This window comes from Scyliorhinus torazame, chromosome 12, assembly GCF_047496885.1.
Source record: "Scyliorhinus torazame isolate Kashiwa2021f chromosome 12, sScyTor2.1, whole genome shotgun sequence".
NCBI classification, from domain to species: Eukaryota; Metazoa; Chordata; class Chondrichthyes; order Carcharhiniformes; family Scyliorhinidae; genus Scyliorhinus; species Scyliorhinus torazame.
The window spans coordinates 102,123,033-102,142,940 of NC_092718.1; the positions used below are offsets into that span (position 1 = coordinate 102,123,033).

A 19,908-nucleotide genomic window follows, 5' to 3' on the forward strand; every position below is an offset into this window, starting at 1 on the left:
TGCGGATGAATGAGCCGCGAGGACGATGGTGGTAGCAATACACTGGCTAATCACAAGGACCATGAGAGGACTGAATGGGCAGGTCTAGAGGGCTCACGTGTTCACACATTTGAGGAGGCTGAAGGCGGACGTGGAAATGTTACAAGAGACACACCTGAGAGTAGTGGATCAGACGACTGAGGAAGGGGTGGGTTGGGCAGATATTTCACTCGGGGCTAGACTCTAAAACTAGGGGGTTGTGATCCTGATCATTAGGTGGGTGTAATTTGAGGTAGGGACTATAGTGGCTGACTTGGGCGGGGGGGGCGGGGGGGGGGGGGGGGGGGGAGGTGGGAGGTATGTTATGGTGAGCCGGAAGCTGGAGGGGCTGCTAGTGGTCTTCGTGAATATTTACTCACCAAATTGGGACGACGTGGAGTTTATGAGGCGGGTGTTGGGTAAGATCCCAGACCTGGACTTGCATAAGCTGATCATGGGAGGGGACTTTATCACGGTCATTGATCCGAGGTTGGATCGGTCGAGTTCAAGGACAGGGAGGGGTGCCAGCCGCGGCGAAGGAGCTAAAGGGGTTTATGGAACAGATGGGGGCGGGTGGGGTGGGGTGGGGAGGTGGAGGTTCAGACGGCCAAGAGCGAAGGAGTTTTCTTTTTTTCCCCATGTACACAAGTTACTCCCGGATTGATTTTTTAATTCTAACCAGGTTTTTGCTGGCGGGAGTGGTGGATGCCGAGTATTCGGCGATTGCTGTGTCGGACCATGCCCCACACTGGGTGGACTTACGAGTGAGCAAGAAGTGGGGTCAGCGCGCGCAATGGAGACTGGATGTTGGACTGTTAGCAGATGAGGGGGGGTGCGGACGGGTGGGGGAGGCCATCCAGAATTATTTGGAGATAAATGAAACGGGGGAAGTTTCGGCAGCAACGGTGTGGGAAGCGCTGAAAGCGGTGGTTAGGGGGGGGAGCTAATTTCGATACGGGCTCTTAGGGAGAAGGTGGAACGGGCAGAGACGGATCGGCTGATTAGAGAGATACTCCAGGTGGATAGAAGATATTCTGAAGCCCCGGAGGCCGGGTTGTTGAAGGAGCGGCAGAAGCTGCAGATGGAGTTTGGGTTGTTATCTACAGGGAAGGTGGTGGGGCAGTTGAGGAAAGCGGTATAAGAGTATGGGGAGAAGGCCAGTAAAATGCTAGCACACCAGCTAAGGAAAAGGGAGGCGGCCAGGGAGATAGGAAGAGTGAAGGACAGAGGGGGGAACACGGTCTGGACCCAACGGGGGTGAATGGTGTGTTCAAGGAATTTTATAGTCAGAGGTATGAGTCGGAGCCCCCAGCTGGGGTGGAGGGGATGAGGCAGTTTTTGGAAGGGTTGGAGTTTCCGAAAGTGGAGGAAGTGTTGGTGGAGGGGTTGGGAGCCCCGATTGGGATTGTGGAAGGAGTATAGGGATTGGAGGCCATGCAGTCGGGCAAGGCCCCGGGACCGGATGGCTAACCTGTGGAATTCTACAAGAAGTTTTCTGGTATGTTGGGCCCGCTGTTGGTGAGGGCATTTATTGATTGATTGATTTGATTTATTGTCACATGTACCGAAGTACAGTGAAAAGTATTTTTCTGAGGCCGAGGGAACGTACACAGAACGTACATAGTAGACAAAGAGGATAATCAACAGAGAACATTGACAAATGGTACATCAACAAACAGTGATTGGTTACACTGCTGAACCAGAGGCCAAACAAAGCAAATACATGAGCAAGAGCAGCATAGGGAATCGTGAATAGTGGTCTTACAGGGAACAGATCAGTCTGAGGGGGAGTCGTTGAGGAGTCTTGTAGCTGTGGGGAAGAAACTGTTCCTATGTCTGGATGTGCGGGTCTCCAGACTTCTGCATCTTCTGCCTGAGGGAAGTGTCTGGAAGAAGGCAATGTCTGGGTGGGAGGGGTCTCTGACAGTGCTGTCTGCCTTCCTGGGGCAGCGGGGGTTTACACAGAATCAATGTGGGGGTTGCAAGCTGGTGTGATGCGTTGGGCTGAGTTCACCACACTCTGCAGTTTTTACGATCATGGACCGATCATGGGTCATGGAGCAGTTGCCATACCAGCCTATGATGCAGCCGGATAGGATGCTCTCTTTCGCACATCTGTAGAAGTTCGTGAGCGTCGATGCAGACATGCTGAATTTCTTTAGCTTCCTTAGGAAGTAGAGATTTTGTTGGGCTTTCTTGACTGTTGCATCGACGTGAGTGGACCAGGACAGACTGTTGGTGATGGTCACCCCCAGGAACTTAAAACTATCGACCATCTCCACTTCGGAGCCAGTGATGCAGACGGGAGTGTGTGTCGTGCTGCGCTTCCTGAAGTCGATGATCAGTTCCTTGGTGCTTCCCTCGCCGCCATTTAGAGAGAGGTTGTTTTCGGTACACCATGCAACCAAGTGATTTATCTCCCTACTGTAGTCTGGTTCATCATTGTTTGAGATACGACCCACCACAGTCGTATCATCTGCAAACTTATAGATTGAGTTGGAGATAAATCTTGCCAACCATGTGTGTGTATAGGGAGTACAGGAGAGGACTGAGCACACATCCTTGCGGGGCCCTGGTGGTTAGGACTCATGTGGAGGAGGTGCTGTTGCCTATCCTGACAGATTGCGGTCTATTGGTGAGGAAGTCAAGGATCCAGCTGCACAGGGAGGAGTCAAGCCCAAGGCTGCAGAGTTTGGTTATTAATCTTGTCGGGGTAATGGTGTTGAAGGCGGAGCTGTAGTCTATGAACAGGATTGAGTTAGACTGGAATCTAATCGAGAGGTTCAGGGTGGTTTATATATAGAATAACAGATACCTAGGAGTGAGTAACAGACTGGAATCTAATCGAGGGGTTCAGGGTGATTTATATATAGAATAACAGATACCTAGGAGTGAGTTACAGACTGGAATCTAATCGAGGGGTTCAGGGTGGTTTATATAGAATAACAGATACCTAGGAGTGAGTAACAGACTGGAATCTAATCGAGGGGTTCAGGGTGATTTATATATAGAATAACAGATACCCGGGAGTGAGTTACAGACTGGAATCTAATCGAGTGGTTCAGGGTGATTTATATATAGAATAACAGATACCCGGGAGTGAGTTACAGACTGGAATCTAATCGAGGGGTTCAGGGTGATTTATATATAGAATAACAGATACCCGGGAGTGAGTTACAGACTGGAATCTAATCGAAGGGTTCGGGGTGGTTTATATATCGAATAACAGATACCCGGGAGTGAGTTACAGACTGGAATCTAATCGAGGGGTTCGGGGTGGTTTATATACAGAATAACAGATACCCGGGAGTGAGTTACAGACTGCAATCTAATCGAGGGGTTTGGACTGGTTTATATACAGAATAACAGATACCCGGGAGTGAGTTACAGACTGGAATCTAATCGAGGGGTTTGGGGTGGTTAATTATATAGAGTAACAGATTCCCGGGAGTGAGTTACAGACTGGAATCTAATCGATGGGTTCAGGGTGGTTTATATATAGAATAACAGATACTCGGGAGTGAGTTACAGACTGGAATCTAATCGAGGGGTTCAGGGTGGTTTATATGTAGAATAACAGATACTCGGGAGTGAGTTACAGACTGGAATCTAATCGAGGAGTTCAGGGTGGTTTATATATATAGAATAACAGGTACCCGGGAGTGAGTTACAGACTAGAATCTAATCGAGGAGTTCAGGGTGGTTTATATATAGAATAACAGGTACCCGAGAGTGAGTTACAGACTAGAATCTAATCGAGGGGTTTGGGGTGGTTTATATATAGAATAACAGATTCCCAGGTGTGAGTTACAGACTGGAATATAATCGAGGGGTTCGGGGTGGTTAATTATATAGAGTAACAGATACCTGGGAGTGAGTTAGAGACTGGAATCTATCGAGGGGTTCGGGGTGGTTTGCAATAAAGTGGATGAACTAATCAGGCAGATAGGTAAAAATGGTTATGATATAATTGGGATTACGGAGACATGGCTGCAGGGTGACCAGGGATGGGAACTGAATGTCCCAGGGTATTCAGTATTTAGGAAGGACAGGCATAAAAGAAAAGGTTGGGGTGTGGCACTTCTGGTTAAAGAGGAAATTAACACAACAGTGAGAAAGGATATTAGCTCTGACAATGTGGAGTCTGTGTGGGTAGAGTTGAGAAATACCAAGGGGCAAAAAACATTAATGTGTGTCATATATAGACCTCAAAACTTCAGTGGTGATGCTGGGAATGGCATTAAACACAAAATTAGAGATGCTTGTAATAAGGGAATATCGGTGATCATGGGTGATTTTAATCTTCACGTAGATTTGGCATTCAAGTTAGCCACAATGCTGTAGTTTTTCCTGGATTGTATATGGGATGGTTTTCTTGACTTAATATGTGGAGGAACCAACTAGAGAGCAGGCCATCTTAGACTGGGTACTGTGTAATGAGAAGGGAATCATTGCCAATCTGGCTGTGCGAGACCCTTTAGGGATGAGCGACCAGAACATGATGGAATTTTTTATCAAGACCCCGTGAGTGAGTTACAGACTGGGATCTAATCGAGGGGTTCAGGGTGGTTTATATATAGAATAACAGATACCTGGGAGCGAGTTACAGACTGGAATCTAATCGAGGAGTTCGGGGTGGTTTATATACAGAATAACAGATACCCGGGAGTGAGTTACAGACTGGAATCTAATCGAGGGGTTCAGGGTGGTATATATATAGAATAACAGATACCCGGGAGTGAGTTACAGACTGGAATCTAATCAAGGGGTTTGGAGTGGTTTATATACAGAATAACAGATACCCGAGAGTGAGTTACAGACTGGAATCTAATCGAGGGGTTCAGGGTGGTTTATATATAGAATAACAGATACTCGGGAGTGAGTTACAGACTGGAATCTAATCGAGGGGTTCAGGGTGGTTTATATATGGAATAACAGATACCCGGGAGTGAGTTACAGACTGGAATCTAATCGAGGGGTTCAGGGTGGTTTATATACAGAATAACAGATACCCGGGAGTGAGTTACGGACTGGAATCTAATCGAGGGGTTCAGGGTGGTTTATATACAGAATAACAGAGACCCGGGAGTGAGTTACAGACTGGAATCTAATCGAGGGGTTCAGGGTGGTTTATAGACAGAATAACAGATACCCGGGAGTGAGTTACAGACTGGAATCTAATCGAGGGGTTAAGAGTGGTTTATATATAGATTAACAGATACCCGGGTGTGAGTTACAGACTGGACTCTAATCGAGGGGTTCGGGGTGGTTTATATATAGATTAACAGGTACTCGGGAGTGAGCTACAGACTGGAATCTAATCGAGGGGTTCGGGGTGGTTTATATATAGATTAACAGATACTCGGGAGTGAGTTACAGACTGGAATCTAATCGAGGGGTTCGGGGTGGTTTATATATAGAATAACAGATACTCGGGAGTGAGTTACAGACTGGAATCTAATCGAGGGGTTCGGGGTGGTTTATATATAGATTAACAGATACTCGGGAGTGAGTTACAGACTGGAATCTAATCGAGGGGTTCGGGGTGGTTTATATATAGAATAACAGATACTCGGGAGTGAGTTACAGACTGGACTCTAATCGAGGGGTTCGGAGTGATACTGACATATTTAGGTGTAGGTCTGTTGTTTGTTGTGTTAATTGTTTGATTCCTGTCCCTAGGCTTTGCGTTCCCGGACTGGGCCTACAAACCGGAGTCGAGTCCTGGATCCCGGCAGATCCAGCTCTGGCATTTCATCTTGGAGCTGCTGCGGAAGGAGGAATATCATGATGTCATTGCGTGGCAGGGAGACTACGGCGAGTTTGTCATCAAGGACCCGGACGAAGTGGCCAGACTCTGGGGTGTTCGCAAGTGCAAACCCCAGATGAACTACGACAAGCTGAGCCGGGCTCTCAGGTGAGTGCATGCCGTGGGATACTGCTGTGCTTGGAAGCTCCCTGGTCCTCATCACACCCAGCTAGGCACTGTGACCCGACACAGACATTAAACACCTGCACTTATATCACACCCTTTTCCTGGTAAAACTTCCCAACCTTTCCCCAATGCTGACAGCACAAAGCCTGACACTGAGCTCAATGAGGTCACATCGAATGGTGACCAAAAATCTGCTCCAAAGTTAGTTTAATGGACTGAAATAATGACGAGAGATGGGGCGAGTGAGCGCGAGAGACGGGGCGAGTGAGCACGAGAGACGGGGCGAGTGAGCACGAGAGACCGGGCGAGTGAGCACGAGAGACGGGGCGAGTGAGCACGAGAGACGGGGCGAGTGAGCGCGAGAGACGGGGCGAGTGAGCGCGAGAGACGGTGCGAGTGAGCGCGAGAGACGGGGCGAGTGAGCGAGAGAGACGGGGCGAGTGAGCACGAGAGACGGGGCGAGTGAGCGCGAGAGACGGGGCGAGTGAGCGCGAGAGACGGGGCGAGTGAGCGCGAGAGACGGGGCGAGTGAGCGCGAGAGACGGGGCGAGTGAGCGCGAGAGACGGGGCGAGTGAGCGCGAGAGACGGGGCGAGTGAGCGCGAGAGACCGGGCGAGTGAGCGCGTGAGACGGGGCGAGTGAGCGCGAGAGACGGGGCGAGAGAGCGCAAGAGACGGGGCGAGTGAGCGCGAGAGACGGGGCGAGAGAGCACAAGAGACGGGGCGAGTGAGCGCGAGAGACGGGGCGAGAGAGCACAAGAGATGGGGCGAGTGAGCACGAGAGACGGGGCGAGTGAGCGCGAGAGACGGGGCGAGTGAGCACGAGAGACGGGGCGAGTGAGCGCGAGAGACGGGGCGAGAGCACGAGAGACGGGGTGAGTGAGCGCGAGAGACGGGGCGAGTGAGCGCGAGAGACGGGCGAGTGAGCGAGAGAGACGGGCGAGTGAGCGCGAGAGATGGGGCGAGAGCATGCGAGACGGGGCGAGTGAGCACGAGAGACCGGGCGAGTGAGCGCGAGAGACGGGGCGAGAGCACGAGAGACGGGGCGAGTGAGCACGAGAGACCGGGCGAGTGAGCGCGAGAGACGGGGCGAGAGCACGAGAGACGGGGCGAGTGAGCGCGAGAGACGGGGCGAGTGAGCGCGAGAGACGGGGCGAGTGAGCACGAGAGACGGGGCGAGTGAGCGCGAGAGACGGGCGAGTGAGCGAGAGAGACGGGCGAGTGAGCGCGAGAGATGGGGCGAGAGCATGCGAGAGACGGGGCGAGAGAGTGCGAGAGATGGGGCGAGTGAGCGCGAGAGACGTGGCGAGTGAGCGCGAGAGACGGGCGAGTGACGTGGCGAGTGAGCGCGAGAGACGGGGCGAGAGACGGGCGAGTGAGCGCGTGAGACGTGGCGAGTGAGCGCGAGAGACGGGGCGAGTGAGCGAGAGAGACGGGGCGAGTGAGCGAGAGAGACGGGACGAGTGAGCGCGAGAGACGGGGCGAGAGAGCGCGAGAGACGGGGCGAGAGAGCGTGAGAGACGGGGCGACAGAGCAAGAGACGAAGTGAGCGCGAGAGATGGGGCGAGAGACAGGGCGAGAGCGCGCGAAAGACGGGCGAGTGAGCGCGAGAGACGGAGCGAGTGAGCGTGAGAGACGGGGCGAGTGAGCACGAGAGATGGGGCGAGACACGGGGCGAGAGACAGGGCGAGAGAGCGGGAGAGACGGGCGAGACAGCGCGCGAGACGGGCGAGTTAGCGTGAGAGACGGGGCGAGTGGGCACGAGAGATGGGGTGAGAGATGGGGCGAGACACGGGGTGAGAGACAGGGCGAGAGAGCGGGAGAGACGGGCGAGACAGCGCGCGAGACGGGGCGAGTTAGCGCGAGAGGCGGGCGAGACCGCGGGCGAGTGAGCGCGAGAGACGGGCGATTAAGCATGAGATAGGCGGGGCGACAGCACGCGCGAGACGGGCGTGTGAGCGCGAGAGACGGGCGAGTGAACGCGAGAGACGGCACGAGAGACGGGGCGAGAGAGCGGTAGAGACGGGGCGAGTGAGCGCGCGAGAGACGGTGCGAGTGAGCGAGAGAGACGGGGCGAGAAAGCGCGAGAGACGGTGCGAGTGAGCGAGAGAGACGGGGCGAGTGAGCGCGAGAGACGGGGCGAGTGAGCGCGAGAGACGGGGCGAGTGAGCGCGAGAGACGGTGCGAGTGAGCGCGAGAGACGGGCAATTGAGCGCGAGAGACGGGCGATTGAGCGCGAGAGACGGGCGATTGAGCGCGAGAGACGACGCGAGTGAGCGCGAGAGACGGGCGATTGAGCGCGAGAGACGGGGCGATTGAGCGCGAGAGACGGCGCGAGTGAGCGCGAGAGACGGGCGAGTGAGCGCGAGAGACGGGCGAGTGAGCGCGAGAGACGGGCGAGTGAGCGCGAGAGACGGGGCGAGTGAGCGCGAGAGACGGGGCGAGTGAGCGCGAGAGACGACGCGAGTGAGCTCGAGAGACGGGCGAGTGAGCTTGCGAGAGACGGGCGATTGAGCGCGCGAGTGAGCGCGAGAGACGGGCGATTGAGCGCGAGAGACGGCGCGAGTGAGTGCGAGAGACGGGCGATTGAGCGCGAGAGACGGCGCGAGTGAGCGCGAGAGACGGGCGAGTGAGCGCGAGAGACGGGCGAGTGAGCGCGAGAGACGGGCGAGTGAGCGCGAGAGACGGGCGAGTGAGCGCGAGAGACGGGCGAGTGAGCGCGAGAGACGGGGCGAGTGAGCGCGAGAGACGGGCGAGTGAGCTTGCGAGAGACGGGCGATTGAGCGCGAGAGACGGCGCGAGTGAGCTTGCGAGAGACGGGCGATTGAGCACGAGAGACGGCGCGAGTGAGCGCGAGAGACGGGCGATTGAGCGCGAGAGACGGGGCGAGTGAGCGCGAGAGACGACGCGAGTGAGCTCGAGAGACGGGCGAGTCAGCTTGCGAGAGACGGGGCGAGTGAGCTTGCGAGAGACGGGGCGAGTGAGCAAGAGAGACGGGGCGAGTGAGCGCGAGAGACGGGGCGAGTGAGCGCGAGAGACGGGGCGAGTGAGCGCGAGAGACGACGCGAGTGAGCTCGAGAGACGGGCGAGTGAGCTTGCGAGAGACGGGGCGAGTGAGCTTGCGAGAGACGGCGCGAGTGAGCGCGAGAGACGGGCGAGTGAGCTTGCGAGAGACGGGGCGAGTGAGCGCGAGAGACGGTGCGTGTGAGCGCGAGTGACGGGCGAGTGAGTGCGAGAGACTGGGCGAGAGAAGGGGCGAGAGCATGCTAGAGACGGGGCGAGAGAGTGCGAGAGATGGGGCGACAGAGCAAGAGACGAAGTGAGCGCGAGAGATGGGGCGTAGAGACGGGGCGAGAGCGCGCGAAAGACGGGCGAGTGAGCGCGCGAGACGTGGCGAGTGAGCGCGAGAGACGGGCGAGTGAGCGCGAGAGACTGGGCGAGTGAGCGCGTGAGACGTGGCGAGTGAGCGCGTGAGACGTGGCGAGTGAGCGCGAGAGACGGGGTGAGTGAGCGCGAGAGATGGGGCGTAGAGACGGGGCGAGAGCGCGCGAAAGACGGGCGAGTGAGCGCGTGAGACGTGGCGAGTGAGCGCGTGAGACGTGGCGAGTGAGCGCGAGAGACGGGGCGAGAGAGCGCGAGAGACGGGCGAGTGAGCGCGTGAGACGTGGTGAGTGAGCGCGAGAGACGGGGCGAGTGAGCGAGAGAGACGGCACGAGTGAGCGCGAGAGACGACGCGAGTGAGCGTGAGAGACGGGGCGAGAGAGCAAGAGACGAAGTGAGCGCGAGAGATGGGGCGAGAGACAGGGCGAGAGCGCGCGAAAGACGGGCGAGTGAGCGCGAGAGACGGAGCGAGTGAGCGTGAGAGACGGGGCGAGTGAGCACGAGAGATGGGGCGAGACACGGGGCGAGAGACAGGGCGAGAGAGCGGGAGAGACGGGCGAGACAGCGCGCGAGACGGGGCGAGTTAGCGCGAGAGGCGGGCGAGACCGCGGGCGAGTGAGCGCGAGAGACGGGCGATTAAGCGTGAGATAGGCGGGGCGAGAGCACGCGCGAGGCGGGCGTGTGAGCGCGAGAGACGGGCGAGTGAACGCGAGAGACGGCACGAGAGACGGGGCGAGAGAGCGGGAGAGACGGGGCGAGTGAGCGCGCGAGAGACGGTGCGAGTGAGCGAGAGAGACGGGGCGAGAAAGCGCGAGAGACGGTGCGAGTGAGCGCGAGAGACGGGGCGAGTGAGCGCGAGAGACGGGGCGAGTGAGCGCGAGAGACGGGCAATTGAGCGAGAGAGACGGGCGATTGAGCGCGAGAGACGGGCGAGTGAGCGCGAGAGACGGGCGAGTGAGCGAGAGACGGGGCGAGTGAGCGAGAGAGACGGGGCGAGTGAGCGCGAGAGACGGGGCGAGTGAGCGCGAGAGACGGGCGAGTGAGCTTGCGAGAGACGGGGCGAGTGAACGCGAGAGACGGGGCGAGTGAGCGAGAGACGGGGCGAGTGAGCGAGAGAGACGGGCGAGTGAGCTTGCGAGAGACGTGGCGAGTGAGCGCGAGTGACGGGCGAGTGAGCGCGAGAGACGGGGCGAGTGAGTGCGAGAGACGGGCGAGTGAGCTTGCGAGAGACGGGGCGAGTGAGCGCGAGAGACGGTGCGTGTGAGCGCGAGTGACGGGCGAGTGAGTGCGAGAGACGGGGCGAGTGAGTGCGAGAGACGGGGCGAGAGAGCGTGAGAGACGGGGCGACAGCAAGAGACGAAGTGAGCGCGAGAGATGGGGCGAGAGACAGGGCGAGAGCGCGCGAAAGACGGGCGAGTTAGCGCGAGAGGCGGGCGAGACCGCGGGCGAGTGAGCGCGAGAGACGGGCGATTAAGCGTGAGATAGGCGGGGCGACAGCACGCGCGAGACGGGCGTGTGAGCGCGAGAGACGGGCGAGTGAACGCGAGAGACGGCACGAGAGACGGGGCGAGAGAGCGGTAGAGACGGGGCGAGTGAGCGCGCGAGAGACGGTGCGAGTGAGCGAGAGAGACGGGGCGAGAAAGCGCGAGAGACGGTGCGAGTGAGCGAGAGAGACGGGGCGAGTGAGCGCGAGAGACGGGCGAGTGAGCGCGAGAGACGGGGCGATTGAGCGCGAGAGACGGCGCGAGTGAGCGCGAGAGACGGGCGAGTGAGCGCGAGAGACGGGCGAGTGAGCGCGAGAGACGGGCGAGTGAGCGCGAGAGACGGGGCGAGTGAGCGCGAGAGACGGGGCGAGTGAGCGCGAGAGACGACGCGAGTGAGCTCGAGAGACGGGCGAGTGAGCTTGCGAGAGACGGGCGATTGAGCGCGCGAGTGAGCGCGAGAGACGGGCGATTGAGCGCGAGAGACGGCGCGAGTGAGCGCGAGAGACGGGCGATTGAGCGCGAGAGACGGCGCGAGTGAGCGCGAGAGACGGGCGAGTGAGCGCGAGAGACGGGCGAGTGAGCGCGAGAGACGGGCGAGTGAGCGCGAGAGACTGGGCGAGTGAGCGCGAGAGACGGGCGAGTGAGCTTGCGAGAGACGGGCGATTGAGCGCGAGAGACGGCGCGAGTGAGCTTGCGAGAGACGGGCGATTGAGCGCGAGAGACGGCGCGAGTGAGCGCGAGAGACGGGCGATTGAGCGCGAGAGACGGCGCAAGTGAGCGCGAGAGACGGGCGAGTGAGCGCGAGAGACGGGCGAGTGAGCGCGAGAGACGGGGTGAGTGAGCGCGAGAGACGGGCGAGTGAGCGCGAGAGACGGGCGAGTGAGCGCGAGAGACGGGCGAGTGAGCGCGAGAGACGGGGCGAGTGAGCGCGAGAGATGGGGCGAGTGAGCGCGAGAGACGGGGCGAGTGAGCGCGAGAGACGACGCGAGTGAGCTCGAGAGACGGGCGAGTGAGCTTGCGAGAGACGGGGCGAGTGAGCTTGCGAGAGACGGGGCGAGTGAGCAAGAGAGACGGGGCGAGTGAGCGCGAGAGACGGCGCGAGAGACGGGCGAGTGAGCTTGCGAGAGACGGGGCGAGTGAGCGCGAGAGACGGTGCGTGTGAGCGCGAGTGACGGGCGAGTGAGTGCGAGAGACGGGGCGAGAGAAGGGGCGAGAGCATGCTAGAGACGGGGCGAGAGAGTGCGAGAGATGGGGCGACAGAGCAAGAGACGAAGTGAGCGCGAGAGATGGGGCGTAGAGACGGGGCGAGAGCGCGCGAAAGACGGGCGAGTGAGCGCGCGAGACGGGGCGAGTGAGCGCGTGAGACGTGGCGAGTGAGCGCGAGAGACGGGCGAGTGAGCGCGAGAGACTGGGCGAGTGAGCGCGAGAGGCGGGGCGAGTGAGCGCGAGAGACGGGGTGAGTGAGCGCGAGAGATGGGGCGTAGAGACGGGGCGAGAGCGCGCGAAAGACGGGCGAGTGAGCGCGTGAGACGTGGCGAGTGAGCGCGTGAGACGTGGCGAGTGAGCGCGAGAGACGGGGCGAGAGAGCGCGAGAGACGGGCGAGTGAGCGCGTGAGACGTGGTGAGTGAGCGCGAGAGACGGGGCGAGTGAGCGAGAGAGACGGGACGAGTGAGCGCGAGAGACGGGGCGAGAGAGCAAGAGACGAAGTGAGCGCGAGAGATGGGGCGAGAGACAGGGCGAGAGCGCGCGAAAGACGGGCGAGTGAGCGCGAGAGACGGAGCGAGTGAGCGTGAGAGACGGGGCGAGTGAGCACGAGAGATGGGGCGAGACACGGGGCGAGAGACAGGGCAAGAGAGCGGGAGAGACGGGCGAGACAGCGCGCGAGACGGGGCGAGTTAGCGCGAGAGGCGGGCGAGTGAGCGCGAGAGACGGGCGATTAAGCGTGAGATAGGCGGGGTGAGAGCACGCGCGAGGCGGGCGTGTGAGCGCGAGAGACGGGCGAGTGAACGCGAGAGACGGCACGAGAGACGGGGCGAGAGAGCGGTAGAGACGGGGCGAGTGAGCGCGCGAGAGACGGTGCGAGTGAGCGAGAGAGACGGGGCGAGAAAGCGCGAGAGACGGTGCGAGTGAGCGCGAGAGACGGGGCGAGTGAGCGCGAGAGACGGGGCGAGTGAGCGCGAGAGACGGGCAATTGAGCGAGAGAGACGGGCGATTGAGCGCGAGAGACGGCGCGAGTGAGCGCGAGAGACGGGCGAGTGAGCGCGAGAGACGGGCGAGTGAGGGAGAGACGGGGCGAGTGAGCGAGAGAGACGGGGCGAGTGAGCGCGAGAGACGGCGCGAGTGAGCGCGAGAGACGGGCGAGTGAGCTTGCGAGAGACGGGGCGAGTGAACGCGAGAGACGGGGCGAGTGAGCGAGAGACGGGGCGAGTGAGCGAGAGAGACGGGCGAGTGAGCTTGCGAGAGACGTGGCGAGTGAGCGCGAGTGACGGGCGAGTGAGCGCGAGAGACGGGGCGAGTGAGTGCGAGAGACGGGCGAGTGAGCTTGCGAGAGACGGGGCGAGTGAGCGCGAGAGACGGTGCGAGTGAGCTTGCGAGAGACGGGGCGAGTGAGCGCGAGAGACGGTGCGTGTGAGCGCGAGTGACGGGCGAGTGAGTGCGAGAGACGGGGCGAGTGATTGCGAGAGACGGGGCGAGAGAGCGTGAGAGACGGGGCGACAGCAAGAGACGAAGTGAGCGCGAGAGATGGGGCGAGAGACAGGGCGAGAGCGCGCAAAAGACGGGCGAGTGAGCGCGAGAGACGGAGCGAGTGAGCGTGAGAGATGGGGTGAGAGATGGGGCGAGACACGGGGCGAGAGACAGGGCGAGTGAGCGGGAGAGACGGGCGAGACAGCGCGCGAGACGGGGCGAGTTAGCGCGAGAGGCGGGCGAGACCGCGGGCGAGTGAGCGCGAGAGACGGGCGATTAAGCGTGAGATAGGCGGGGCGAGAGCACGCGCGAGACGCGCGTGTGAGCGCGAGAGACGGGCAAGTGAACGCGAGAGACGGCACGAGAGACGGGGCGAGAGAGCGGTAGAGACGGGGCGAGTGAGCGTGCGAGAGACGGTGCGAGTGAGCGAGAGAGACGGGGCGAGAAAGCGCGAGAGACGGTGCGAGTGAGCGAGAGAGACGGTGCGAGTGAGCGTGCGAGAGACGGTGCGAGTGAGCGAGAGAGACGGGGCGAGAAAGCGCGAGAGACGGTGCGAGTGAGCGTGCGAGAGACGGGGCGAGTGAGCGCGAGAGACGGGGCGAGTGAGCGCGAGAGACGGCGCGAGTGAGCGAGAGAGACGGGGCGAGTGAGCGCGAGAGACGGGGCGAGTGAGCGCGAGAGACGGGGCGAGTGAGCGCGAGAGACGGGGCGAGTGAGCGCGAGAGACGGGCAATTGAGCGAGAGAGACGGGCGATTGAGCGAGAGAGACGGGCGATTGAGCGCGAGAGACGGCGCGAATGAGCGCGAGAGACGGGCGAGTGAGCGCGAGAGACGGGCGAGTGAGCGAGAGACGGGGCGAGTGAGCGAGAGAGACGGGGCGAGTGAGCGCGAGAGACGGCGCGACTGAGCGCGAGAGACGGGCGAGTGAGCGCGAGAGACGGGGCGAGTGAACGCGAGAGACGGTGCGTGTGAGCGCGAGTGACGGGCGAGTGAGTGCGAGAGACGGGGCGAGTGAGCGCGAGAGACGGGGCGAGTGAGCGCGAGAGATGGGCGATTGAGCGCGAGTGACGGGCGAGTGAGCGAGAGAGAAGGTGCGATTGAGCGAGAGAGACTGGGCGAGAGAGCGCGAGAGACAGGGCGAGAGCGCGGGAGAGACGGGGCGAGTGAGCACGAGAGACGGGCGGGTGAGCGCGAGAGACGGGGTGAGAGACGGGGCGAGTGAGCGCGCGAGAGACGGTGCGAGTGAGTGAGAGAGACGGTGCGAGTGAGCGAGAGAGACGGTGCAAGTGAGCGAGAGAGACGGTGCGAGTGAGCGAGAGAGACGGTGCGAGTGAGCGAGAGAGACGGGGCGAGTTAGCGCGAGAGACGGGCGATTGAGCGCGAGAGACGGGGCGAGAGCGGGCGATAGACGTGGCGAGTGAGCGGGAGAGACGGGTGAGACAGCGCGCGAGACCGGGCGAGTTAGCGCGAGGGACGGGCGAGACCGCGGGCGAGTGAGCGCGAGAGACGGGCGATTGAGCGTGAGATAGACGGGGCGACAGAACAAGAGACGAAGTGAGCGTGAGAGATGGGGCGAGAGACGGGGCGAGTGAGCACGAGAGACGGGGCGAGAGAGCGCGAGAGACGGGGCAAGTGAGCGAGAGAGACGGGATGAGTGAGCGCGAGAGACGGGGCGAGAGAGCGCGAGAAACTGGATGAGTGAGCAGAGAGAGATGGGGCGAGAGAGCGTGAGAGATGGGGCGATAGAGCAAGAGACGAAGTGAGCGCGAGAGATGGGGCGAGAGACGGGATGAGTGAGCGAGAGAGACGGGCGAGTGAGCGCGAGAGACAGGGCGAGTGAGCGAGAGAGACGGGATGAGTGAGCGCGAGAGACGGGGAGAGAGAACGCGAGAGACGGGGTGACAGAGCAAGAGACGAAGTGAGCGCGAGAGATGGGGCGAGAGACGGGACGAGAGCGCGCGAAAGACGGTCGAGTGAGCGCAAGAGACGGAGCGAGTGAGCGTGAGAGACGGGGCGAGTGAGCACGAGAGATGGGGTGAGAGATGGGGTGAGAGACAGGGCGAGAGAGCGGGAGATACGGGCGAGACAGCGCGAGAGCGCGCGAGAGACGGTGCAAGTGAGCGCGAGAGACGGTGCGAGTGAGCGAGAGAGACGGGGCGAGTGAGCGCGAGAGACGGGTGATTGAGCGCGAGAGACAGGGCGAGAGAGCGGGAGAGACGGGGCGAGGGAGCGCGAGAGACGGGGCGAGCGAGCGCGAGAGACGGTGCGAGTGAGCGAGAGAGACGGGGCGAGTGAGCGGGAGAGACGGGCGAGAGCGCGCGAGAGACGGTGCAAGTGAGCGCGAGAGACGGTGCGAGTGAGCGAGAGAGACGGGGCGAGTGAGCGTGAGAGACGGGGCGAGTGAGCACGAGAGATGGGGTGAGAGACAGGGCGAGAGAGCGGGAGAGACAGGGCGAGACAGCGCGAGAGCGCGCGAGAGACGGTGCGAGTGAGCGTGAGAGACGGGGCGAGTGAGCACGAGAGATGGGGTGAGAGATGGGGTGAGAGATGGGGTGAGAGATGGGGTGAGAGACAGGGCGAGAGAGCGGGAGAGACGGGCGAGACAGCGCGAGAGCGCGCGAGAGACGGTGCAAGTGAGCGCGAGAGACGATGCGAGTGAGCGAGAGAGATGGGGCGAGTGAGCGTGAGAGACGGGGCGAGTGAGCACGAGAGATGGGGTGAGAGACAGGGCGAGAGAGCGGGAGAGACGGGCGAGACAGCGCGAGAGCGCGCGAGAGACGGTGCAAGTGAGCGCGAGAGACGGTGCGAGTGAGCGTGAGAGACGGGGCGAGTGAGCACGTGAGATGGGGTGAGAGATGGGGTGAGAGACAGGGCGAGAGAGCGGGAGAGACGGGCGAGACAGCGCGAGAGCGCGCGAGAGACGGTGCAAGTGAGCGCGAGAGACGGTGCGAGTGAGCGAGAGAGACGGGTGATTGAGCGCGAGAGACAGGGCGAGACAGCGCGAGAGCGCGCAAGAGACGGTGCGAGTGAGCGCGAGAGACGGTGCGAGTGAGCGAGAGAGACGGGGCGAGTGAGCGCGAGAGACGGGTGATTGAGCGCGAGAGACGGGGCGAGTGAGCGCGAGAGACGGGGCGAGTGAGCGCGAGAGATGGCGCGAGAGACGGGCGAGAGCTCGCGAGAGACGGGGCGAGTGAGCGCGAGAGACGGTGCGTGTGAGCGCGAGTGACGGGCGAGTGAGTGCGAGAGACGGGGCGAGAGCGCGCGAGACACGGGGCGAGAGACGGTGCGAGTGAGCGTGAGAGACGGTGCGAGTGAGCGCGAGAGACGGGGCGAGTGAGCGCAAGAGACGGGGCGAGTGAGCGAGAGAGACGGGGCGAGAGAGCGAGAGAGACGGGGCGAGTGAGCGCGAGAGACGGGGCGAGTGAGCGCGAGAGACGGTGCGAGTGAGCGCGAGAGACGGGCGATTGAGCGCGAGAGACGGGCGATTGAGCGCGAGAGACGGGCGATTGAGCGCGAGAGACGGGCGATTGAGCGCGAGAGACGGGGCGAGTGAGCGCGAGAGACGGCGCGAGAGACGGGCGAGAGCTTGCGAGAGACGGGGCGAGTGAGCGCGAGAGACAGTGCGTGTGAGCGCGAGTGACGGGCGAGTGAGCGCGAGAGACGGGGCGAGAGCGCGCGAGAGGCGGTGCGAGTGAGCGCAAGAGACGGGGCGAGTGAGCGCGAAAGATGGGGCGAGTGAGCGCGAGAGACGGTGCGAGTGAGCGCGAGAGACGGGCGATTGAGCGCGAGAGACGGGCGATTGAGCGCGAGAGACGGGGCGAGTGGGCGCGAGAGACGGCGCGAGAGACGGGCGAGAGCTTGCGAGAGACGGGGCGAGTGAGCACGAGAGACGGTGCTTGTGAGCGCGAGTGACGGGCGAGTGAGCGCGAGAGATGGGCGATTGAGCGCGAGTGACGGGCGAGTGAGCGAGAGAGAAGGTGCGAGTGAGCGAGAGAGACGGGGCGAGAGAGCGCGAGAGACGGCGCGAGAGACGGGCGAGAGCTTGCGAGAGACGGGGCGAGTGAGCGCGAGAGACGGTGCGTGTGAGCGCGAGTGACGGGCGAGTGAGTGCGAGAGACGGGGCGAGAGTGCGCGAGAGACGGGGTGAGAGACGGTGCGAGTCAGCGCGAGAGACGGTGCGAGTCAGCGCGAGAGACGGGCTAGTGAGCGCGAGAGATGGGCGATTGAGCGCGAGTGACGGGCGAGTGAGCGCGAGTGACGGGCGAGTGAGCGAGAGAGAATGTGCGAGTGAGCGAGAGAGACGGGGCGAGAGAGCGCGAGAGACGGGGCGAGAGCGCGGGAGAGACAGGGCGAGACCGCGGGAGAGACGGGGCGAGTAAGCACGAGAGACGGGCGGGAGAGCGCGAGAGACGGGGTGAGAGACGGGGCGAGTGAGCGCGTGAGAGACGGTGCGAGTGAGCGAGAGAGACGGTGCGAGTGAGCGCGAGAGACGGGGCGAGTGAGCGCGAGAGACGGGGCGAGTGAGCGCGAGAGACGGGGCGAGTGAGCGCGAGAGACGGGGCGAGTGAGCGCGAGAGACGGGCGAGAGCTTGCGAGAGACGGGGCGAGTGAACGCGAGAGACGGTGCGTGCGAGTGACGGGCGAGTGAGTGCGAGAGACTGGGCGAGAGCGCGCGAGAGACTGGGCGAGTGAGCGCGAGAGACGGGGCGAGTGAGCGTGAGAGATGGGCGATTGAGCGCGAGTGACGGGCGAGTGAGCGAGAGAGAAGGTGCGAGAGAGAAGGTGCGAGTGAGCGAGAGAGACGGGGCGAGAGCGCGCGAGAGACGGGGCGAGAGCGCGGGAGAGACGGGGCGAGAACGCGGGAGAGACGGGGCGAGTGAGCACGAGAGACGGGCGGGTGAGCGCGAGAGACGGGGCGAGTGAGCGCGCGAGAGACGGTGCGAGTGAGCGAGAGAGACGGTGCGAGTGAGCGAGAGAGACGGTGCGAGTGAGCGAGAGAGACGGTGCGAGTGAGCGAGAGAGACGGCGCGAGAGACGGGGCGAGTGAGCGAGAGAGACGGGGCGAGTGAGCGAGAGAGACGGGGCGAGGGAGCGCGAGAGACGGGGCGAGCGAGCGCGAGAGACGGTGCGAGTGAGCGAGAGAGACGGGGCGAGTGAGCGGGAGAGACGGGCGAGACAGCGCGAGAGCGCGCGAGAGACGGTGCAAGTGAGCGCGAGAGACGGTGCGAGTGAGCGCGAGTGACGGGCGAGTGAGCGCGAGAGACGGGGCGAGAGCGCGCGAGAGGCGGTGCGAGTGAGCGCAAGAGACGGGGCGAGTGAGCGCGAAAGATGGGGCGAGTGAGCGCGAGAGACGGTGCGAGTGAGCGCGAGAGACGGGCGATTGAGCGCGAGAGACGGGCGATTGAGCGCGAGAGACGGGGCGAGTGGGCGCGAGAGACGGCGCGAGAGACGGGCGAGAGCTTGCGAGAGACGGGGCGAGTGAGCACGAGAGACGGTGCTTGTGAGCGCGAGTGACGGGCGAGTGAGCGCGAGAGATGGGCGATTGAGCGCGAGTGACGGGCGAGTGAGCGAGAGAGAAGGTGCGAGTGAGCGAGAGAGACGGGGCGAGAGAGCGCGAGAGACGGCGCGAGAGACGGGCGAGAGCTTGCGAGAGACGGGGCGAGTGAGCGCGAGAGACGGTGCGTGTGAGCGCGAGTGACGGGCGAGTGAGTGCGAGAGACGGGGCGAGAGTGCGCGAGAGACGGGGTGAGAGACGGTGCGAGTCAGCGCGAGAGACGGTGCGAGTCAGCGCGAGAGACGGGCTAGTGAGCGCGAGAGATGGGCGATTGAGCTCGAGTGACGGGCGAGTGAGCGCGAGTGACGGGCGAGTGAGCGAGAGAGAATGTGCGAGTGAGCGAGAGAGACGGGGCGAGAGAGCGCGAGAGACGGGGCGAGAGCGCGGGAGAGACAGGGCGAGACCGCGGGAGAGACGGGGCGAGTAAGCACGAGAGACGGGCGGGAGAGCGCGAGAGACGGGGTGAGAGACGGGGCGAGTGAGCGCGTGAGAGACGGTGCGAGTGAGCGAGAGAGACGGTGCGAGTGAGCGCGAGAGACGGGGCGAGTGAGCGCGAGAGACGGGGCGAGTGAGCGCGAGAGACGGGGCGAGTGAGCGCGAGAGACGGGGCGAGTGAGCGCGAGAGACGGGCGAGAGCTTGCGAGAGACGGGGCGAGTGAACGCGAGAGACGGTGCGTGCGAGTGACGGGCGAGTGAGTGCGAGAGACTGGGCGAGAGCGCGCGAGAGACTGGGCGAGTGAGCGCGAGAGACGGGGCGAGTGAGCGTGAGAGATGGGCGATTGAGCGCGAGTGACGGGCGAGTGAGCGAGAGAGAAGGTGCGAGAGAGAAGGTGCGAGTGAGCGAGAGAGAC

General features: G+C 62.0%; 1 protein-coding gene across 1 annotated transcript in view; it reads left to right on the forward strand.

Annotated features, from left to right (window-relative positions):
• erf (Ets2 repressor factor) overlaps nucleotides 1-19,908 on the forward strand; it is a 338,698-nt gene that overhangs the window by 102,605 nt on the left and 216,185 nt on the right. Inside the window, exon 2 of the mRNA XM_072469068.1 lies at nucleotides 5,701-5,935. Coding sequence (XP_072325169.1) covers nucleotides 5,701-5,935 — 235 coding nt within the window. The remainder of the gene's footprint in view (nucleotides 1-5,700; nucleotides 5,936-19,908) is intronic.